This window comes from Trichomycterus rosablanca, chromosome 8 (genome assembly GCF_030014385.1).
Source record: "Trichomycterus rosablanca isolate fTriRos1 chromosome 8, fTriRos1.hap1, whole genome shotgun sequence".
NCBI lineage: Eukaryota > Metazoa > Chordata > Actinopteri > Siluriformes > Trichomycteridae > Trichomycterus > Trichomycterus rosablanca.
Genome location: NC_085995.1, coordinates 7,957,101 through 7,981,782, shown reverse-complemented (window position 1 = coordinate 7,981,782; position 24,682 = coordinate 7,957,101). Strand labels below are relative to the sequence as shown.

At 38.1% G+C, this 24,682-nt stretch overlaps 1 protein-coding gene across 1 annotated transcript; it reads left to right on the top strand.

Annotated features, from left to right (window-relative positions):
* Positions 1–2,058: 2,058 nt before the first annotated feature.
* On the top strand, positions 2,059–23,229 carry sesn4 (sestrin 4). Its single transcript, XM_062999804.1, has 9 exons — positions 2,059–2,271; positions 15,628–15,825; positions 16,952–17,134; positions 17,245–17,454; positions 19,950–20,034; positions 20,167–20,297; positions 20,666–20,832; positions 22,124–22,268; positions 22,449–23,229. The coding sequence occupies exons 1-9, from the start codon at positions 2,206–2,208 to the stop codon at positions 22,536–22,538; spliced, it is 1,275 nt and encodes a 424-aa protein (XP_062855874.1). The 5' UTR covers positions 2,059–2,205; the 3' UTR covers positions 22,539–23,229.
* The last annotated feature ends 1,453 nt before the right edge of the window (positions 23,230–24,682 follow it).

Below are 24,682 nucleotides of genomic sequence, written 5' to 3'. Positions count from 1 at the left end.
GCATTCTGTGGAAATTGCTCAGCAAGCACTAGAAGACACATCTTACTGCTGGGTTTCTACTGATGGGAGCAAGTAATTAAAGTGAATCAAATTAAAGTTAAAAACACTCCTAATAAGTCAGCTGATACGATTGTACAATACATCAAAGAAACTAAAAAATAAAGGGATTTTTATGTAAAGGTGACAACTGTTTTTTAATTTGTTGTTATTATTGTTTAGGGCTTAACACCGAATGTGAAGGAATAAGATTATCTGACCATAAAGGCCCTTGTTAAAGAGCAGCTGTACATTTATTAAAGTTCAGTAACACAGCTGGATGGTTATTGACTCATTTGTTAACTATTTAAACCTCTACCCCATACACATTGCCATGGTGTCACCAACGACATGAAATCCCCCCGCCTTCCCCGAACCAGGCATCCTCTTTTTTAAAAACCAAAAAATGGTCACCCTAGTATATGTACATATGACAAATAAAGGTATTCTATTCTATTCTATTCTATTCTATTCTATTCTATTCTATGTAGACAGACGGATAGACACCACGGATGTTTTTAAAACATGATGTGTGCTGTAGAATTGTAACCCATAATGTGTACATCAGAAGGATTATGTACAGTACTTCAGTGTAGTATTGTATGATGTAAAGCGGTCAAAGGCAGGTACTTTTCCACCACATGATTGGCTCTGAGCTCAGACACACAGCTGTAACCTAAAATCCTCAATCCGGCTGTTGATTGGGCGCTGCGCTCAGACACGCCTCCGTGTAAGACCCGCCCCTCCTGCGCTCCGATTGGTCAGACTCATGCTGGCGGTGTCAGTCTATGCTTTTCACCCAGTAACAGTGCGGCTGGTGTCGGGACCTGTGGAGGGCTGAGAGCAGAGCCGTAGATAGAGAGAGTTGCGACACTCCTTGATCTCGCCGCCACGCGGTCACGTGGTTCATGTAACCCTCCAATAGTTCCAAACAAACCCGGCGCTGTCATGTTCTCATATGGGACAGGCAGCAGTGAATTAAATATTAAACGCTAAATAATAAACATTTGTACAATTTCTGGGGATTTTCAACTGCGTTTACATTTACTGCATCTGCTTTAATGTCAATTTGGTATATGAAGTGGAAGATTGATGTTTATAATGACTTGTTAATAGGTCGTTCTTGTTAACACACAGTACATTATATTAGCATACATTACATAATGCCATATCATCAAGTAGTAGAGACAATATACAGTACAGGGATTAAAGAGTTTTTTATGTTTTGTTTTTTGCATAAACTAATCTCCCTTCACTTTCCTGAGGATTCATAATAATAATCATTTTGGCTAAACACTAAGTCATGTGCTGGATTCATAAGGTTTACCTGCACTGAATGAACAGATTGATAAACACACTACCGTACCTTTAACATTATAGTGCAGGTACATGAAAAAGCTTCATTCATCTCTTATTTCATGAGTGATTAATCATTGATTCCTACATGTAATACATTAATGAATTCATTATGAATATGCACTAGTTCATTTTGTCTAATGTAAGTGGTGGAGAAGGAACACAAACCATGTAGTTGAGTTAAAGTAGAGATATCCAAGGTAACATATTACTCCAGCAAAAGTAGTAGTAAAAGTAAAAATACTCTTTACCTCCACTAAAGTACTAAACTAAATTTACCTTCAAATGTACTTAAGTATGAAAGTAAAAGTATAATGATTTATTGTGGTTCTAATGTTTTATGATCATTTCTGTAACAAGACTCTTGATTAATCAACTAATTTTAGGTGAAAAGACTCTAGTGTCATTAATTAATCTTAACTGACTGAGCTAAATTGGGTTATACCTATTAATTAAGATAAACATGTAACATTTAGTGCTGAGCAAATGCTAAACAATAACAGTATTAAGTATATTAATGACATTAAATTCATTATTTTTTTAAAACAAAGCAACATACAGCTAAAAATGCTTGATAAGTAGTGGAAATGAATGAGGCTCTATGGGATGTTTGGAACTATTCAGAGCTCCACAACCCGGAAGCTGCGCAGAAAATATGTCCCGCCCCCTTTCCAACGGTTCCCTATGAGAGTGTCGCCACTCTGTTCTCTCTACCGCTCTGGCTGAGAGCGGCTGGGCTTTTTGTTCAGTAGCGGGCTGAGCGCAGAAGAGCCGGAGGAGCTGCTTCCAATTCATGCACTTACAGTGAGGAAAATGATCATCTGTGCCAAAACCATGGAGTATCGCTTAGGAAGTCAGTGCCAGCGGGTCCGCAATCAGGTAATGCCCAGGGTGCTTAAGACGTTTTATAGTGAGTCGTTCCTCTTCTTTAGGCTGGCAGGCTGAAGATGTCGTTAGGGCTTTGTTTGAAAGTTAATAACATGTAGTTACTTGTGTAGTTGTGCTTTTTTTAATCGTTTAGTCATTATTTGTATAGAATCTATATGTGTATATAAGGCAGTATGTGTGTTTTGAGGAGTCTGAGCTCTAGATCTAGGATTAAATGTAATTCTTACAACTACAGCTAACTGTAATATAAGGTTCCTTTTTATAACCAGCAGGTGATAGGTGATAAAATGTTCCTATTTTAGTTTTTTTATGCGATCTATCCATTGTTATCTGGCTAATCAGAGCTAACTTAGCCCATAGCAGTCAGATCCAGAACTTGCCTTGACTATGCAGACTTAAGGGGGCGTTTGTGTTAATGCTAACTAGCAGAGCTGCTATATGAAGACATACTTGGCATAGCCACTTTAACTACATCCACTTTGCATCCTGCCTCAAGAACAAAGAATAACAACACTTCTAGAATACAATCATATAGCAAAACGATTAGGTGATTTTTAATTTTTCTGTGTATAATAGCTGATCTGTGTTGTTCTATAGGTTGGCTGATTAAAATGGGAATGTTGTACATCCAATCTAGATTGTAACTATGAAAATGAATGCAGCTCTAAGATCCATAATTTGTGTTTCTTTTGACATCTGTCTGTCTGATTGTAATGTTAAGTTTAGTTATTTAATCAGCAGTCAGCTTGATTATTGTTAAATAAAAAGCTGATCTTGTTTTTCTTACCTACAAACCATTGTTCAGCAGAAGGCTTTGCATGGTTAAACTTGATGCATATTCTGAATCCATATCAGATAAACTGCATTTACATTCTAGCCACAGATGCAAAGGTGTCCTTTTTGCATGTTAAGTTCAGACAGCTTTTGTTGTAAGACCTACATTCTTTAAGCAATAAAGCAATAAAATCTGCTTTAAACACATTACCCGTTCTTATATTTACAAACCCGCTGATTAAAATGCAGTAAAATACATCTGCTTGAATGCTTACATGCATAAGGATCACTAATATCCTTTCCGTAGTTTGAATGAATGCATTAGAACTGGCTAATGTAGCAATGCAGCTCTGAACTAAAAATGCCTATTCAGAATAGTAAGCCTGACTAAAAGTACTTGTACTAACACATTACGAATGTTTTTGTGGTAAATAAGCTGTATCTTGCACGTTTGGATGCATAGAGGTGTGAATAATGTGGCTCTTTTTGTTAGCATTTGTATACAGTGATGCTGATGCACTGCCAATCAAAGTTGTTTTTCTCTTCTGTTGGTTGCTGTTTGTCCCTTGGCCTTTAGAGGGCGCTCACACTACCTGAGCATTCAGGAACAATAGCTGCACAGGGCTTTATTCAGCCAGCAGTAATTTTCCTCTACTTCATCAGCTGTTTGTAGAACCTTGATCTGCATTTCATCCATAATGCACCTTGTGGACACCTGCTATTGCTCATTGCAACCCTAAACATTAATGTAAGTAACATGAAAGCTCACAGAGGGGTGCAGATTTCAGTTCTAGGTCTGTGAACAGTTTTTCTGGTCTTTTGTACAACATTGTACACATTTTTCTAAAGGTTACAGTGCAGTAGATAACACAGATAGACCATATTTCTGACATAAGAAGTGTGTTCTTGTTTTGATAATGTTTTGACACCAGTTTAAGCTAGAGCTTAGCTCAATCATTCATTTATTCATTTTTACTTACCGATTTATGTAGTCATTGTTGACATGATGCCAAGCAGGAATACTTCATGGTAGGGCATCAAACACATACATAATTACTTCATTACAATGGAAATGCCCCTTGAATCAGACATTTCAGTAAAAATGCTGCACCAAAATTCTGTCCTAGTATATTTAAATTTATATTTTATAAATCCATGATGTCAGTCAAAAATGCCAGTTTCTGCAGCAAAACAAACATTCCCACATCGTCACTGACCCACCTCCAAGCTTGACTGTAGGTCTGCTCATCAGACTCCCCTTTCTTGTGCCAGACAATCTGCTGATCCATATGGCCAAACAATTCTAGTTTTGATTCTCCAACCCATAGAACTCTGTCTCAAAACTCTGCAAACACTCTAAATTCCTTCAGACGTATTCCAGTCGACCCTTCATGTGCTTTAGTGGTCAAGAGGGGTGTGTGCTGTGAAGTCTGATATTAAAGTCCTTGGTTAAGTGATTTTCCTATGGTTGCTACCAACACATTTATCCCAGCCTTCATAAGGTCATCCTGTATATCTTTTGCAGTAACACAGGGTTTTTTCTTTGTTATCCTGGTGAGACTGCTAAGGCCTCTAAAAGAAAATTTGGTCTCTTTCCCACAGCCATGCAGTTTTGTTGCTGCACCGTAGGTTTGGAACTTTCAGACAATACTGCCAATGCTGTCTAGGAATGTTCAAGGTCTTGTAAATCTTCTTATACCCGTTGCCCTTTTGGTGCAATTAAATTATGTCCTTATTAGCGTTTGTGACAGGTCCTTAGTTCTCACCATGGCTGCAAGACACCTTGAACACTTGAATCTCTGGGTGATGTTTATATAAGACATCACAGTTAAAGCGAAGAGTCATTACTGAGTTTCCAAAGGTTTAATTATATTGTTACCTACATTTAAGACTAGCACCAGGACTATACAGACTAGCAGTACAGTTTAAGATCAGCAGTATTATAAAGAGAGTCGAATAACTATGACAGGCAGTATTAACAAAATATCCTGCTACTCCTAAATACAGCTTTAATTTTCTTTGTTTATTTGCTGCATCATTAAACTGATAACGATTGAATTTAAAGCAGGCTTTAAATAGCTCTAAAGTATAATCATCTTTATCTTTTCATACATTTACAAACAAAACCATAATCACATGACTGAGCTAAGTATCTAAGTATTATGGACAAGCCCAGGTATTTGGCCCTAAACTGGACTTTGGACATGCCTTACATAGTTAAAAATATTACGGTTCAGTATTAAGCAAAATAATAAAGCAAATATGTAAGGAAGAGTAAAAACTATTGAACTGGATAAACAGAAGTGTTTTAAAGCAAGTCATGTTTTGAAAATTAAGGGTCCAATAACTGCCTTTGTATAAATTGTGACTAACTGTGATACTATAACAAGCTTAATGTTTTCCTTTCAGAGTTCAACATATAAGAAAGACATTTTAGTCATCATACATTCCTAATGTATATTATTTACTACTAAAACACAAATAGGTTTTTATGACTATCCAGTGTACTCCAGCTACAATGAAAATTTTTTATCCACAGCTTGCTCTAACAGCAAATGACTTAGATATGACTTACAAGTAACACAGTCACACAACAAAGCATGTTTAAAAAAATGCTTGTAGTTTTAGGGCCTTTTCTGGAACTAATGATTAAAATTCAATGATGCTACATTGAACCGCATGTTTCCTGGTGTGTTCTATAAAATCAATTACTTAAATAAAACCTTTTTGGGTTTATATAAAATTGAACATCTAAAATGTAATCAAATATTAAATAGTATTTAAAATGTGGTGTAAATATTTGCGTTTAGGTGACTCTGTGGCGCGACTAGTACATTACACTCCTACCTAGTTGGTCCACCTTGTAGATGTAAAGTCAGAGACGATCGCTCATCTATTGCTGCTGTTTGAGTCGGTCATCTTCTAGACCTTCTTCAGTGGTCACAGGACGCTGCCCATGAGGCGCTGTTGGCTGGATATTTTTGGTTGGTGGACTATTCTCAGTCCAGCAGTGACAGTGAGGTGTTTAAAAACTCCAGCAGTGCTGATCCACTCGTACCGGCACAACACACACTAACACACCACCACCATGTCAGTGTCACGGCAGTGCTGAGAATGATCCACCACCTAAATAATACCTGCTCTGTGGTGGTCCTGTGAGAGTCCTGACCGTTGAAGAACAGATGAAAGGAGGCTAACAAAGCATGTAGAGAAACAGATGGACTACAGTCAGTAATTGTAGAACTACAAAGTGCTTCTATATGGTAAGTGGAGCTGATAAAATGGACTGAGTGTAGAAACAAGGAGGTGGTTTTAATGTTATGGTTGATCGGTGTATTTTCATTTGTAGTGCTGGATTGTTTACTATCACTAGAGAGCAATAAAGCCTGATTGAAAAACCTTCTTGAAATGATAAAGCCATGAATAAATAATAAAGCCAGTAATGATTTACTTAAAATGAGTTTTCCCTGCGATTGTAAATTTTGGATGGGACACTTAAATAGACTTAAATAGTTTTATAAAACCCTCTTCAATCTGCAGGAGCTCAAACCCCTCTGTCTAAACCACCATCACCACTACCAAATCCCTAAAATGTATTATCATTATTATTCAAAATTACAGCACTTTGTCATTATCGTTTACACATTCAACATAACTTGTGGCTTGTTGCAGCTGGTCGCTTTGCTCCCCTCCCTGGACTCAGGTTGCTTAGCCAAAAGATTATTTTTACTGTAGCATGAGAGATTTGTGTGTTTGTAACAGCAGCGGGGGCACTTGTGCATCACAAGGACAGAGCCCTCTCGGCACTCGGAAAATGCAGATTGAATATCTCATCCAGCTCTTATTTAGTCGCTACGTGCAGGTCCCACTCATCCACTGCTAGTTTAGATGTCTTGGTTGAAGCTTAATTATTTCAACAGGTCACCAATCAGTTGTTACTTATTTACCTTGATTTTTTTTTTAAGTAAAACTGTACTGTTTTTATGTAAACACAGTGCAGTAGGGAACTGCAAATCACTGCAGTCATTGTAGTTTTTATTTGTATTCTCCCACTGCCACACCTTTTTTTTTAAATAGGGTTTATAAAAACAGACAATGAACGAATGAACTGCTCTGCCCTGTCCTGTTGTCATTAAAGAGCGAAATTCTCATGGAGAATAAAACACTAACAACAGTAACTCTGTAGCAATTCTGTATCTCCGATTAGCCTGACTGGGGGAAAATCAGAGCTCCACGCAGACACGGGGAGAACATACAACTCCACACCAAGAGGACTCCGACCGCTCCACCTAGGAATCAAACCCAGGATCTTCTTGCTGTGAGGCGACGGTGCTACCCACCGAGCCACTGTGTTGAAGGGCCGTTTATTTCCAAATATATTCATTCTCTGTACACCTTTCTATATTGCAGTTGACCTCAGTTTTTCCTTTTGTCTTACTTGGCTGTGCTATAGTTTATAAATCAGTGACCTCCAGTGATCCAGTGATCTGCCTGGATATATTCAAACTTAGTCAAATTTGCATATTGCTAAGTTTCTTGATGTATATAACTAGACTCACAAGTTATAGTTGTTTGTTTGACACAAAACAACAGCCAGTGTAATCAGGGGCATTAAGAAATGTCATGGTTTGAATTCTAAATCTGTTGCTTTGATGCACTTTTGTGAAAGTACCATCTAGACTTAACCCTTCGACTGAATTTTAAAGGGACTTGCCAGGAGGATGTGGAAGTGGCTTTTTGTTTCAGATTGAGTGTTAATTAGAACTTGTCTGTACATGTTACCAGTGGATATACAGAGTCACTGTGTTTGCCACTGAATATTCCTTTTTGTGGCATTGCTTGACAATGCGTGGTTCAGTTTGTACGCTTTAGAATGCTGTAGAATCGTTGATTTGAGGTAAGAGCTCACTGGTTGTCACATGCACAGTTTAATGCTCTTGAAAAAGAACTGAAATAGATCAAAAATAACTGACAATATCTTCTTTTTATAGTAAAATAGCATTCCGACATTTTTACATTTCAGTTCAAATTGGGCAGGTTATGCGATCTACTCGGTCATCCCATTTGGTCAAAGGTAAGAGCTGTGGGTATTTAGGGGTCCCTGTAGAGGATCTGTGGGTTTGGCTATTGGTCATTGTCTGTTTTACCACAGACTTATTTAATTTAGGGTCACAGTGGGTTTAATTCATTGGGCGAAAGGTAGGAAACACCCTGGACAGGTCGCCAGTTTATTACAGGGCAAACACACTCACACATAAAGGGCAATTCAGTATCTCCCATTAACCTGACTTCATGTCTTTGGACTGTGGGAGGAAACCGGAGCTCCAGGAGGAAACCTTAAGTTATGCAGAATTAGATTTACGTTACATTTTGTCTTGACAACAGAGCACTCCTTTATTTACAGAGCTGTGTGTATTTAGAGGTCACTGTAGATGATTTATGGGCTTTTCTATTAAGCTTTGAGATGTGATGTGTTTACCAGTAAACGTGACCTCAGAGTCCCTGAAGAAAAGAGGTTTTTCATACCTACATTAATGGCTGGTTCACACCTGCTTTTATACTGTACAGCTTGTTGGTTATTAGGTATTGACCTTTTTCACCCAATCTAAACCTTACTTAACTCTTGGCATTTAGTGCTGCGGGTATGCCTGTGGGGTTTTCCCACGTGTGGTCATTAGTGGCGATGTGGGCTGTACTTCCTTTTTATTGGGTAACATTTTTGATAACAACAGTATTAAAACCACAAAAAAAAGCTAAAACAGGTCATATCACAAAAGCAGTTTTAAATGCAGGAATTAGGCAGAATAGGTGTGGAAAATTAGGTTGATGATGCCATTCGCCAATCAACAAGTCTGTCTTATGTATGATGAAAGCATGTTATCATATTTTTGACAGGGACTTTTTGGAATGGTTTGCCATTTTTACAAGGCTAACATGCATTTTCCAATGATCCTTTTAAATGTTGAAAATAAAACTAAACTAAATCCCCTTTCATCTTAAAAAGGCATAAATTATGGCCAAAATACGTGACCATGAAACTTGCTGTAAAGGGGGACAGGGTGGGTCTACTTTGGCCTCTACTCTTCTGGACCAGCATTTCACAAGATTTTAAAATATGGCTCTTGGGGTTTGTAAGGTCAGACACCGATGTTAGCAAGGCCTGATTAAAAGGGCATCAAAATTCAAATTAAATGGTATTCACTGGGGCTGAGATCATGGCCCTGTGCAGGCCACTGGATTTTCTTCACACTTCATTTCTCAAACCATGTGTTTATGGACCAGACCTCACACTGTGCACTGGGGAATGGTCATACTGGAAAAGAGAAGGTCCTTTTTCAAGCAGCTGCCACCAAGTTGGAAGCAAATAATTGATTTTATAGACCTGTTAGGTGTGACTGAAACAAGTCAATAACTAGGAGGGGTGTCTGCAGAGCTTTTAGCCATGTTCACTCAATTCTGACACTGTCCTAATGTCTGAATCACTTTAATTTACAGACATTTCTTAACTTCTCTTTCTTGGATTGCACAGTTTTTAAAGTGCTGTAACCCCTTGTCGCATTAGTAACACTGACCACTAAAAACGTCACGAGAAAGCCAGACATGGATTTCCGATATTTTACAGTCTTTACTGTAAAGTCTACTCAGCAGTTTTCTGTTCTGTAGAGAGTTTCAGAGATGGTCTTTAATCTATCAAAAATAGCTCTCTGTCCTGTATGTGGGGGAGCTGAGAAAGAAGTGCCATGTATTATAATGCATCAGCGAAATGATGTGATAATGGGCAATGGTACAAATTATTTTAGGCCTTTTATTGTACAATCTAATGTAAATGTCCATCAGCAGAGTTAATTTTTTTTTTTTTTTTTTTTTTTTTTTTTTTTTATATATGCATTTTTTGCGTTTTTCTCCCAATTTAGCGTAGCCACTTCATCTCCTGCTGCTGGGGACCCTGATCGTGTCCGAGGAGGGTGTATATTCGCCTGACACACTATCCATGTGTGCGCAGTCCACCGACCCCTTCTTATTCACCCATACTTCGGTGGATAAAGCTTTTATCCAGTCAGTGTTACGGTGTGTCTGGTCCCACAGTGAAACACTGGGCGCAGGATGCCTGGCTGGCCGATAGCACAGATCTCTACAGTGGCAGTGTGCACCTAGTATGACTGTGAATGAAGCACAAAACGCTCATCATGTGAAAGTGTCTGAGCATGTGCAATAGATAAAGACCCAATTCAGGTTTTCTTTTATTTTCTTACATATGCAGATAGAAGTACTGTGCCAAATTCAAAATAAAATATTATATCTTTTTGAAACGTTGGCTGACTGCTGTATCGTCGACCAATAGCAAACAGGTTTGTACCTGTCTGACCATGTATAATTGTCTGAGTATCTGCACACAGGTGAAGATTACAAAAGCACCACAACTAACTTTGTTTAGGACTATGTGCTGGTTTTGTTCATATATAGAGACTCTTTGAGGCCGCCCTGTGGACCACCAGCTGCTGCTATAGCGACTGTAGGAACGTCAGTGCTTTGTTACTTGTTGTCTCTTGCTGGGAGATGGTATTTAGGTCTTATCTGCGCAACTGCTATCCCAGCTGTCTCTCTCAGATATTTATAACTGCCTGATTCTGGCAAGTTGGCTTCTGTTGGACAGAGCAGTGAAACATCAGAACTTGGTTGGCTGTCTGTTGTAGCGTGGTGTAGCGCTTGGAAATTTGCAATTTAATAAGATTTACATCCGAATTCTTTGTGTTGATTTTTGAAAAGCTGAACATAAATTATGCTTCTGTTTTTAAAGTATGCTTGTCTTTTTCAATATTCAGCCTCACCAAGTTCAGCCATTTCACTAAGCATTCTGAGTCACATTTTTTACATTTTATATGTACACTTTAAGGCCACTAGGACACCATATAAGATATGGAAAATCAATTAACCATCTTCACAGTCATTCAAACAACACCCTAATCCCTATGTACACGAGTAAAGAAACAAATTGACCCCCACTTTGACGTTTTAAAGACAGAACCAATTATTCAGCCATGATAATAGCCATAGCAGCTGACATGCTGTTAGGAATCGAACAAATAAACAAACACTTTATGGCCTAAAGTATGTGAACTCCTGATCATAAGCTTGTTGAACATCCCATTCCAAAACCATTTAATAGGGAGTTGCCTCCCTCTTTTGCACTTATAACAGTGCACACTCAGGCCTCAATCACTGGATAACTGGTGTTCTAATTCATCTTAGGGCTCTTGACAGACTAAAACCAGTTAAAACTAACTTGATGGCCGCAAAGCTAGAACTGGAAATGTCCTTAAAGTTGGAGGCACTTTTGGAAAAACGTTTTATAATTGATTTAATACGCCTGTAAGCCATAAGTATGGCTGAAACACTTAATAGTTAGGTGGGATGTGTACATACTTTTGGTGATTAAGTAACTGTTTGCCCCTGTTATTGCATTTGAATATGGACTATTACATTTTCTAGGTTTAACAGGAGTTGGCAGGATATAAATCGACAAATACTTGTAGTAATTGTAGATACTTGTTTTAATTCATTTTTTCAGGGATGGGGGTGCTAAGAGTGCCAAGAGTCTAAGCTAAAAAGAAACAAAATGATTTCATCAGTACTTCTGTATTTTGTTGTTTTTGTTGGCTCAGCCGGTTTGTGGTACAGAACTGAGTCTTTTTATATTGTGTTGTAGCTTTGTAACAATCAAAGTTTTACTTGAACATTTATAAGCTATACCAGATGCCACATTGGACACACATGATTAATGCATTCATATCTTGTAAGGGGGGAAGCTTTTCCATTATGTGATACCTGCCAAAAACCTGTTTCTATTAAACACATACTGACTGAATGTACTAAATACTCACAAGAATGAGTCAATCTCTCGCAATACCAAAGACTATGTCGAAAATCTTTAACCATGCTAAACTAAAAACAATCCTCTTAAAAAAGAGAGCATTTAAAGAACATAAGAACAGCACTTGACAAGGATGATTATGAGAATTATCTGCCCTTCCTGCCGTAAATATAACCATAGTGAAAGCACAGCATAAAACAATTAATAAATGAATAAATTAACTACATCTGTATTAATTTATACAGATTAGCACTGCATTTTCAAATTGCTCCTGATCATTACTGTAAAGACTGAAATACTTTTAGTCTTTGTTTAAATCATTTTAAAACAGCTGGCACTAAGGTATATAGTTACTCTCATTTTTTAATAACCCTGTATCACTAAAATGTATTGTAACTTGACCAAAGATGGACAGGAACATCTCCACTGGCTGTAAGACAGCCATCTATCTCTAGCAAACAGGATCAAATACGTGCAATTGTTCATGCGAGTTGAGTCAGAAGCTGTGCTGCCCCCATGCATGTAAATGACCTCCTTCCCACCATGATGGCCTGTCGGCCCGGCCAGCAGAGCAGCGGTTTATTCGAAGACATAACTGCTGCCAGAACTGCTGCGCTTTTGGCAACGAGACAGACATTTTAGCTGCAGGAGGTCCTGCTCTCCTGTTTCCCATACCAAGAGGAAACATGATCCACTTTAGTTTTAGTTATAACTTTTATTATATCAACTTTGTGTTGCTTCCACAGATTTAGGTGTATAATTTCTCTTCTATTTAAAACTGTCTTGCATTCTTTACATGATCATTTCTTTCTATTTATCTATTATCTACATTAATAATGTGATCATTGTTTGATTTTGGCAGCTAAACATAATATTGGATGTTAGATGTACTGTATATCTGTATCTATATACATCTTTATTTTACTTTACATTTGTTTGTCTTTTACTTTAAATCAAATACAGACATGTTCAAGGGCAACATTATAGACAATATATAATTATGAAATTCAAAATTTTTTGGTAAAGCATTTTGTTTGAAATCCAAAAGCCCAAAATTAGACTTTAAAACTTCATAGACACAATTTACACCTCGGCTCTAAAAACAGATTGTATAGAAAGAATACATAGTGTATGTAAAAAGTAACATAGGCTAAATTAAAATATATATATATCTGCTTACAAGCTAATTCGAAAAATGACCATTACTTCACTACAGAATAATGTTCTGTAATGTTCCGTTCACTCCACTAAGAAAAATAAACTTGTGGTTTCACTGCTTGTATAAATATATTGAAATAAATTGGATTAATTTATGTAGATGGTTTTCCCATTATGGTCCTTCTGTGTGTATAAACCATATTAAACCATATTAATGAATACTAAATCTGATTTCTATGATATTGTACCTGAAACATGCTACACATTAAAGATTCAATGCAATCTGTATCCTGTCTCTTTTGTAGCATTAACAGGTACTGTATGTAGAAACTGTGCAAGCAAAACATATTTGCATTTATTTAAATTAAAGTAACAGAACCATGGTGTTAAACATTTAGCTATATTGCTTTTTTATGGCTGTATTGAGGGTGATATGGTGGTACAGTCTTACAGCAAGAAGGGACTGGGTTCATCTCCCCGGCCGGGTGGCGAGGGTCCTTTTTTGTGGAGTTTGCATGTTCTCCCCGTGTCTGTGTGGGTTTCCCTCAGGTGCTTTGGTTTCCTCCCAAAGACATAAAGTCAGACCAACTGCAGCTACAAAAAACTGCCCTATGTGTGAGAGTGAACGTGTGTGTGTTCTGTGAGGGACTTGCCACCTGTCTGGGGTGTTTCCTGACAATAAATCAGACCCACCGCCACCCTGACCAGGATAAAACAGACAGTAAATGAATGAATGGATGTATTGATCTGGCTACATCATTTAATTTAACTACAATTTTATTTTTTCTTATTATTATTTTTTTTATTTTTATAATTTCGCGCGTCCAATTTCATCCCGTCAATCAACCTCTCACTAATGCCGGTCCCTGCTCCTGATTGGGGCTGACGAGGCCGTTCCACGCCTCCTCCGACACGTGCACAGCCAGTCGATCGTCTTATCACCCACACTTGACGAGTGCAGCGTGGCAGAGCACCGTGCACGGAGGATCACACACTCCGCCGCACCCCCTCCTGTCTCCATGCAGGCGCCACCAACCAGCCAGCAGAGGGCGCAACCGCCCACATCCCCTCCGGTCTCAAATCCCGCCCCCCCACCTGAACAACAGGCCAATCGTTGTTCATATAGCCGCCCAGCCTCGCCCGGTGAAGGCAGAGCTGAACTCGAACTCGAGATCCAGCCCTGGTTAACTACAAATTTTTTTATAAAGTTTTTTTAATAGAATGTTAAATTGCATTTATAAATCAGCACAGTTTGCTTTTAAAAAATGCTGATCTAGCCTGACCACATTGATTTTGAGAGCTAATGCAAATTAGATTGAAGTGAACATGGCTTAATTAAAGTGAGTACATTTCCCCAATGGTGTTGCTTCAACATAGCTCATAGTTTGTGGTTTGGAACACTGCCGGAGTTTATTTAGGATAAGCTGGCTACTAGAGACTTGCAACTGCCAGAAAACTTTTTATTCTTACTTGGAATGTTGACTTTAAGAAATAGCTTAACATGGTTTAATGGGATAAAACTGTGACTTCCATTCTTACTACTGTGTACTATCAAAATTATTGCTTAATCTAAAAGTAAACTATGGAGTTTTAGGTGAATCCTGGTTTTATTATAAACCAAAGTGCTTTTTAGTGAAAATGCCTGAGAGATCATTTTATATATATATATAAATATATATTTAATGTTGTATGTTTTTAGCATTTTTTAAAATTAAACATTGATTTTAAGTTTGTCAGAGAAGGTCTTTGTGCTGAAAGTAAACAAATAGAGAAGTAACTGGTTTTAGGTGGAGGGGGATTTGAGGTTGGTTGGTGGGGGGTCCTTGTCAGATTTCTGTAATCCTCTCAGTCAGACACAATGCAAGCCAAATGCCTGTCAGGGTGGCCAGCATTGTCTTCACCACTCACATAAGCAATGCATGAACGACATGCATGATTTTATACTTGCTGTAGAAGAAAGATATTATTTTGCCATTGTGACTAATTGCTTCTGTGGCTCTAGTTCTGTCTGTAGCCACTAGCTGGTGAGATGTGTCTGCATGTATAAGCTAGAGAATTCAGTATACAGACGCCTGTCTGGCTCTCGTCTGAAAGATGAAAACTACGTACTAGCAGAGAGTTTTCACAGTGGAATACATGTCTGAATATAAGCCTCCAGGAAGCATTGCGGAGACATTTTCTGTCTTTCTTTTTCCCTTCTGTTTTTTTCTCTTGTGCATAGGAATTTAAATTGCACTTCTGGTGCCCTCGTTTCTGTTTTCCCCTCTTTCTTTTTATTTCCAGACACTCTTAAGTGTTTTACCCATGGCAAGAGTCATCGCTCTCTTTTTGAATGCTACATTTAATGCCAGAAAATACGGCCATCCAGCCAAAACCCCTGAGTAATGCGCTCTAGTGAATGTAGGCCTGTTACTGTCTGATCTATTCACATCTGAAGCAAGATTGAGTTTCTGTGCTAATAATTTATTCAACGTGTTTCTTTCAGCTAGTTTGTGGCTGTGCTATTTTTCCAGACTTGCTGTATTGTGCTCTCTTTTGTTTAGGTGAAGGTGAGCTCTGAAAAGGATCGCTCCTCTCCATTGTGCGTGAAGACTCTGGCCAGCAGAGGGCGGTTAGATACAGTATCACAGCAAATGGCCTCCCACCCTCAGTATTTAGAAAGCTTCCTGCGGACACAGCACTACATCCTGAACATGGACGGTCCACTGCCCCATCCGTACCGCCACTACATAGCCATCATGGTATGAATGCTTTTACAAATCTGCAGAAAGGAAAGCACCGCCACTTCACTTCATAACAGTACGGTTCACACAAGCAGTTTGTGGAACAGTTTGCATGTTAGGCAAATACATGGTGATTATATGCAGAAAAACAAAAACAGAGCCATAAATAGTAATTGTGTGAATTAAAAAGGGATAAAAATAGGCAAAACTACTTGCAAATAGATCTTTTCCTGGGGCAAACAGGTCTGTTCCTGGGGCAGTAATAGCTCAGTGGGTAAGGTACTGGATTAGTAATTAGAAGGTTGTCGGTTTAAGCCCCACAAATATTGAGTTGCCACTGTTGGTTTCCCTGAGTGGGGTCCTTAACCCTTAGTTAACAAAAGGTGTTGTACTTATTATAATTTGTCCACTTTTACACAAGCTTCTTTTAAGAAAGTATTTGAATCAGCTACAAGTTACTAGACATGTTTTGGGAAAAAATAGCTTTGGTTTAGCCATATGACAAAACTATAAATAAGGAATCAACCATTTACACAAGCATAACGGGACTGTGGTGGACAGCTTGTATAACTGTCAACCACATTAATACCACAGTCTTGAGACTATTTACAATACCAAATGGAGCTACTTGTGTAATTCTAGCTGCTTAGTGCTGGGGTTTTCAGGTGAGCGTCATGATATTGTAACAGCACTATAACAGTAACCCTAACAGATAGTAATAATTAGTTATGGACTCTTTTAATGTTGTTTTCCGATTGCTCTCATATTTAGGGGTCGCCACAGCGGATCATCCCTTTATGATGTAGCCCTTTTTATTTTTATCTGGGCTTGGATCCGGCACCGGAGTGCACGGACAAGTCCACTTCCCAATGGCTAGGCTGTTCAGCCCCTCCCCAGACACAGCCAATCATGTCTGTGTAGATGCCCAACGAGTAGCCCCACTGGAATTGAGTTACCGTATTTTACCACTTCGCCACCCGATTGCCCCAATTGTAATTTGAATATTTACTATATCTATTATCAGAATTAGCTGACGATTTTCATTAGTTTTTTGAAATCTCAAAAGTCGTGATTTTGACAGGCCTACTTGTGTGATGTACAGAAAGTAGACATGGTAAACATGTTATCCTTGTCTATGTTTTAGGCTGCAGCACGACATCACTGCAGCTACCTGGTGTCTCTACACTCTGCTCAGTTCCTGCGGGTAGGAGGAGACCCGCTGTGGCTGCAGGGACTGGAAGCAGCGCCGCCTCGCCTCCAGCAGCTCGACCAGATAAACAAAGTGCTTGCTCACCAGCCCTGGCTCACTTCACACTCCCACATTCAGGTACAAACTTTAATCCAGTACTACAGCGCACATATATTCATGTATAAGCTCTGATTATTGTGAAACGTAAAAGTTTTATCATGTATCCAACCTTTGTGATGTCACTTTAGGCGTTGTTGAAGCCGGGTGAGCAGTGCTGGTCTCTGGCTGAGTTGGTACAGGCTGTGGTGTTGCTGGCACACTGCCATGCTCTCTGCAGTTTTGTCTTTGGCTCAGAACAGGATACAAATCCCGGCCCCAGAGTGCCACACGGAACACCCCCTGGCTACTGTCTCTGCGATGCCGCCAACGGAAATGCCACCTTCCCACCCCGCAGGAGGGTAAGAGATTGAAAGCGTCTCATCCGAAAAGAGACAGGCTTGTAATAACTGTTTTTCAAATTTAATAAAAAGGTTTTTTGTGTGGCTTCAATTTACTGGTTATGATTCGGTAATAATTTGGACACCATGGAGACCATATAATTACTTGATGCTTTCTGATTTAGTGCATTCCACCAGTGTTGTTCCTGAAGAATACTGCTTATCTTCCAGAAAGCTAACATGAACTAAAATACTTTATTTTTATTTACTTTTTATGAAATATATTTCTAAACAAAAACAGTTTATCATTAACATGTTCCTATACAGCATTCTGTACTGTAGAAAAATAAGCACAGTGCTTTTTTTTATGTTTAGTACAACGTACATCATTCTCCTCATCAACCTCTAGGGTTGCAATGAAACATTTTCATTTGTTACTAATATTCCCTAACATTCTTGATTTTGTTTCTATAGCTGATATGTGAAGAGAATTAGTCTTACAAGCAGATTATGTGGCTGTACTGTCAGTCTGTGGGGGGTAATTGGGGCATATGAGAGAGGGAGTGAGTTGAATAATAATCCCTGATCCTATTTATCTGGCTTTTGCTTATAAATAAAAATGGTTTTATTTTAATATTAATATTGAGAAATATATTTACATTTTAGCATGAAGTCCAAGGAGTAAAAATCACCTCTCAAGCATTATTACTGCACAGTAAATTATAGATTTAAATAACTGACAAATATACGGCATGTGCAAAAGTTCAGACAACTGCCCTGTTGCAAATACTTAATTTAATTGATTTGTTAGGCTAGTCAAGGATTGATGTTTGGAATTAATAGCTGATGACAAATCCACATCATAACACATTTTCTGAGTCTTCAGACCTTGTTCTAACACTAGACAGCTATTGGTTTCTCTAATCAGCTGACTGAGGATCTGAAATTATGGCTTATTGCATACAGAGCAGGTAATATAAGATAAAAAAGATAAGATCATTTAAGCACTTTAAGATTGCAATTTTACAGTCTGCATTGCTATTAAGGAATGGCAGAGGTACTGTGGAAGACAAGAAGACAAGATCTAGAAGACACTGATTTGCTATAAATTCGCTATAAATTCGCTAATATGCTGGCCAGAAAGGCAAAGCAAATCCCCCATATGATAGAAAGATTGTGCAGACGCATGTAAAGTGGTGCAGCGTTGGATTGTCACTTGTACAAACATGACCTGGATGGAAGTCATTAAAAGTAAACCTTACCTGCAACCTTATCACAAAAGTCTACATCTGAAGTATGTAAAACATCCAGATATACAAAATACCTTTACAAGCAAGTGCTGTCAACTGAAGCATAAAAAGAAATATTCAGCTACACAAAGCAAAGATGCGTTTGGAGGAAAATGGAGCAGCATTTAATAAAAAATAAAAAAAAAACACCTTGCCAACTGTTAAGCATGAGTGGGAATGCTTCAGAGAATGTGTGAGACAGTGACACTGGAAACAATGAATTTTTAGATGGCAGAATGGATTCCAGTAAATAGTACCTTAGGATAGTGTGCAGTGCCAGGGGCATAAGAGGTGATATTTTTCTGTAAGCTGACTCAGTAGAAATTTGACACCCCTCACTCACATGATGGTGGTATGCTGTGCCAAGCGTTGCATACGTGCCATCAGATGCGTCCCCTCTTGCCGGTTTTAAGCTGAACCAGGCAAATATGATGCATTTCTATCATTTACAATGTAAACATGGAAATTATGGATCACAGTCCATACTAATACAAATTATGGAGCTGTTGTTAAACTGACTGATTATGGTACATTAAATTTCACACTTCCAAAAAGGATTCACATATGTATAATTTCCCAATATAAAGGAAAACATGGAAAAATATGATGTGTAGACTTAGGTTGTCTTATAGATTTTTAATTTACTATCTGCTTTCCTGTTATGTAGACAGCTAGCTACTGACTTTTGGAGCGTTCTGATGGGACCGGGTTACCACTTTTACCCCAGAGAGCTACAAAATCAGACAATCAAACATGAGTTATTTATATAATCAAAGACAAAGTATAGAACATAAATGGTTACAATTTAACAAAGCAACGCGTTTTCATTTACCCAATTCAGTTTGCTACCTGTATTAACTAAGTTGCATCTTACTTTTATGGCCTTGATCATCCAAGTCTCATCCCACCATTATGGCCTTGGCCAACAAACATGAGCTCATCAGAGTGGGAGAAAAGAATAAAAAATGCCTGCAAACCTTGACTCCTCAACTATGTATCATAAATCGTTGGGTAAACTTCTACATACACCATCAGTTCAGACAAAATTCTCTAAAAATGTATTAAGTAAAGGGATACTAATATAAAAAAGTATACAATAAGAGTGCATATTTAGAGTTAAACATTAATAATTTGACTAAATAAGAGAATATATGTGAAAATTTAAAATATTAAAATGCTAGCTGTGTTGAGTATTGAATATAATAGTGAATCTTCTGTCTGGTACAGTCTTTAGACTCAAGTTGTGACCTGGCCTGCCTCCGAGAAGGAATCCAGAAATCACAAGAGGAGAAAGGAAAGAAAGGAGACCCAGGTACACAGTCTTATACACTTCATCCTATAGATCAGCTGTGAGAACAAGCAATATATACAGTATGTGAAGATATATTACTGACAGTTGTCATTACTGACCTCTACAATCTTAATTTGAATTGTCTCGGATCAGATGCTGAGGATGAGGAGGAAGAGGAGACGATATGCTCCACAGACCCCTCCCACTTTGTCAAAGACCCTGATTTCGGCTATCAAGAATTTGCCCGACGTGAGGAAGATCATTTTCAAGTATTACGGGTGCAGGTGAGATTACAAATGGCAGCCACTTTGTCCCAGTCTGTGCTCTTGTTGGCTAATCTTGGCTTTATCTTTCCTTTGCTTTAAAATAAATGTGGTACTTGCTACTTAAAAAACAATTTAATTTCATTATTTTGGATTGTGTGGATCAACTGGAGATCATTCAACCGCGTGTTTGATTTGGAAACCCTTTCCCTGGAACTGAGGCAATGCTGTTACCAGCAGTGTGGCTCTTACCAAGCTCAATTTTTATACCATTTTGGACAGGATTCATAATATAGCATAATTGTGTTTCCAATCTAAATCCACTTTATGTTCAGAGAATTTATACTTTGGTAAAAGTACTGATGTATTGGATGTGTGTTTTGGTATAGGACTACTCCTGGGAGGATCATGGCTTCTCCTTAGTGAATCGGCTCTACTCGGACATCGGGCACCTGCTGGACGAACGGTTCCGCAGTGTGGCGTCGCTCCCTTCCCCACGTGATCCTGACCTTAAGAGAGCCATCTGGAACTATATCCATTGCATATATGGCATTAGGTACTATTATATTCCTTTTATTTTATTTACACTCCCTAAGAGTCAGTTTCAGTTCTTTTGGAAATGTTTCAATCCAACAAAATCAAGTTTTTATTTCTTTTCTGGAGGCAGTTAAAATAGTCCTTAAACTGCAGTTTTTTTATAAACTCTCCTACCACCACTGCTGTAGTGTACATTGATAAGTCAAAACATTAGGACCCCCTGCATAATATGACCTGCCAAAGCATGGATTCCACAAGACATCGGGTACAAAGACATTACCAACAGGTCCTTTAACTGAGTTCCCAATTCCCATACAGAGCCATATTGCGAATGGAGAGTCACACTGTACTCCATGTGGACACTGTTTCATCCAAACCCGGCCTTCACACCATTATGACAATGACATGAAAAATAATTGGGTCCAGTTAATTCCTCAGACCAAGCCATTAAGGTCAAGCTATTAAGTTCCTATTCCTATTCAATAAATATTCAATACTTGCTGCATCTCTTTTAAAAGAATTAATCAAAGCACGAGCAGTTCCCTAGAGAATTTCCTTGTTTTCATGGAACACTTTTCCTTAGTTTGCATAGCATTTTTGATAATTCATGAAATAGCAAAATATTAAGCATTGGAGACAGAACATGAATGTATGGACATCTTGTAACTGGAACAACTTTGCATGTTTATTTTACTGTGTAATATCAGGTTTTGTAACATTAAAGTTCTTTCTGTGTAATTGTCTGAAATAATTCAGTGTGACAAATATGCAATGAGAGGCAGTTAAAAGGGAATCTATTACTAGTAAATAATTTGTTTATCTTTTTTGTAAAGGTTAATTTGTGCACATACAAGAGAAAATGATTCTGTGCTATTGGATGACTGTTGGTACTTCCTACGTGTTTTATTTCAGATCTATCCATTATACAGTTTTTAAACTAATGGTCAACTGTGTTTAACAGGAGCGCAGAGGGTTGTTACTGCTACTCATTAATAATCAACACAGTCATATAGGGACAGGAAAAAAAAATCTGTTGTCATTAGTGGTTAGTCGTTCATACAATAGATAGTTACAACTAATCAATATCAAAAAACATTCTGTAATATCTAAAGTACAATGTAAGTGTTCATGTCATTCCTCAAATTCTGCTAACTTTTTTTGAATGGTCAGCAAAATATACATTATAGCCATTACTTTCTTATTGGAACTGTAGACAGTACCCTGCTATGTTTGCTAAAGTGGTCATTAAATATGACATTATTACATTATATACCCATAAATCAAATTGTACATCCTGCATGTTTTCACAGGTATGATGATTATGATTATGGAGAGGTAAACCAGCTGCTGGAGCACGGACTAAAGCTTTATATTAAAGCGGTGGCCTGCTATCCGGACTCTACCAAGAACCTTATGTGCCCTCTGCCCTGGGTTCCTCTTAAAGTCTCAGAAAGGGTAGGTTACTTTAAGGAGTCATAAAACATGTGTTAAATAAAATAATCATAACTCCAGAAAATCTAATTTGCTTGTACTTTGGTAGTGTGATAATGAAAGACTTTCTGGTCTACATGAGTCAGTCTTTAATCTGATTTGTCCGTGTGTGTAAGCGCAGTGTTCTGCCTCTGTCTCACTCAGGTCCATGTGAATGTGCTGGTGATGGAGGCTCGGCTGCAGGCTGAACTGCTCTACGCTCTCAGAGCTATCACTCAGTACATGATCGTCTAGAACCAGCGCACGCACATGGAGAGCGCAAACAGTTGCACAGTCACTCGTGGTACAAAAAAGACCTAATCCAAGGCACTGGTGAGAGAACATGGTTGATGAGGGGAGCCAAATGGACCGGTGAAGAGCAATAGCTCTTCTCATCCATCTCTCTTTCCTTTTCCAGGGTTACTAAGTGTGACCTAAGGTACTGCTGTGAAAGGTCTTCAGGGTGAAACCTGAAGCTGGAAAACAATCGTTCTTTTCCTTTTTTCACTTTGCATGTTACTTATCGTTACTTTTGACGAACCTATTAACTTTTCTGTGTGTGTGTGTGTTTTTTTTTCTACTTTTTCTGTTCGAGTAGCCTCATCCTAGATGGTAAATGTGCAATTATCAATTATATTTTTTTTTATTGTTGTTGTTTTGGCTGTTGCTTCTAATTCAACTGATGGTTGAGAATGGAGTAGAGTATCAGTTTCATTTCTAGAGTGTTGACTCGTTACACTTGGACAAAATGAATGACTTGACTTGTCTTAAAGTCAGAGCTGATGTTTACTAAAGCTGAGTGAACAGCCAAGTGTTGAGACTTGCTCAACATGGTTTCCTTATGATTCATTTGGATGTATGCACAGAACAAAACACAGCAAACCGGATAGAAAAATGTTTTGTGGCTATAATATTTTAATAGCATTTTTAATAAAAAAAACGTCTATATTTAGAAGCAAATTTGTAGACAAAGTCGCATCACAGACCCGGTTAACACTTGGTCCTTTCATGCATCTTGAGTTTCAGGATATATCTAAACTACAATTATTCACGTACATTTATTAGCCACCTTCTTGAGTAGCTTTAGCAATGTTGTACAAGTGCAAACGTGTCTGTTTTTTCAAAGAAGATAGACGTCATGCAAAAATCAGTTTCTACTGGTCAGCATTTCGTAATAAAGTGTGTGTCCTATATAACATTCTGTAAAATGCAGCATTTTGGGATTTTTTTTGCTGTAAAATATGCATCATTTTTCATGATTAGGATTCAATCCTATAAGATGCATGAAATGACCAGGTGTAAATGGGTCCAGTTCATCTAAAATACTTCATAATGACTTTTCTATATACTGCTGGTTTATTCAGCAACCATATAAAAGTACATACACCGATTTATCTGGACTTGATCATCCAAATTTTAGGTCTTAAACAGTGTCAGTTTATGATGTATTATATTACACACTCTGCAAGACTACAGTTTAGAATAAGCTACATGTTAGACTTTTAATATTGGTAAGTGAAATGAAGGATTTTAGGGGCTCCCAATTGGTTCAATACAAAAGGGTTCACTTTGCTAAACATAATCTGATGATGTCCTATCCATTTGTGACTGGTGCTGTTCTCTGGTTGGGAGAGATGGCATTCTTGTCTGTTTTTGGGGATGGGGTGAAGAAAACTAGCCCTTTGCTGTTACCTGAGCTTACATATTTAAAAGGGGCTAGGTAGTGCCACTCCTTCAGGGGTTTTCAGCTTCCCTATTATGTTGCACGAGATAAAATGCAAAAAAAAAAAAAGGGCTCTCTCAGCCGAAGCATGTGTATGTCATGACAGTCTTTGGACTTCCAAAGAGTCCTGCAATTTTTATTTAGTTAGATAGTTTCTCTCAGCATAAGGTGAGGGTTTGGATTTTCTTCCTGACCGTGACAAGAGACCACTATTTCATGTACTTTATTGGATGCAGTTAAATTAGCCCTATTTGTATGGGCACAGAAAAGTCACCAGCTATCTTCAGTCATAATCACTGAACAGCAATAGTAGGAACAAAGATAATAATTGTGAATTGCTGTTTGTATATTAGCAGAAACTATTGAAATTCTAAGACTGTCACTGTCAGTCCCTTACAAGTGTATGTAAATGCTAAGCTTTAACTTAAGCTGTCTTGTAATGAAGGACTATCAGTGAGTGGGAATAGGACATGACAGTTTTAAATTGGGTCTAAATTGAGTTTTGAGTCCTGACAAATGTACTATTTTGCTAACCATAATACTATACAAAAGGTCAAAAATCAGCTTGTTGTGATGCTTTCTGTCACCGACCTGCACAAGTTGTTTCCTTGCACTGGACTTTTTTTTGCACAAAACCGCGTAAGTGACCTGCATTGCCTTTGAGCAGCCGTAAGTT

Excerpts from the sequence above, each read along its gene's own strand:
- sesn4 (XM_062999804.1), top strand. The coding sequence starts at position 2,206 with ATGATCATCTGTGCCAAAACCATGGAGTATCGCTTAGGAAGTCAGTGC. Across the intron at positions 15,826-16,951 it reads GCCACTACATAGCCATCATG|GCTGCAGCACGACATCACTG; the intron begins GTATGAATGCTT and ends TCTATGTTTTAG. Across the intron at positions 20,298-20,665 it reads TTCAAGTATTACGGGTGCAG|GACTACTCCTGGGAGGATCA; the intron begins GTGAGATTACAA and ends GTTTTGGTATAG.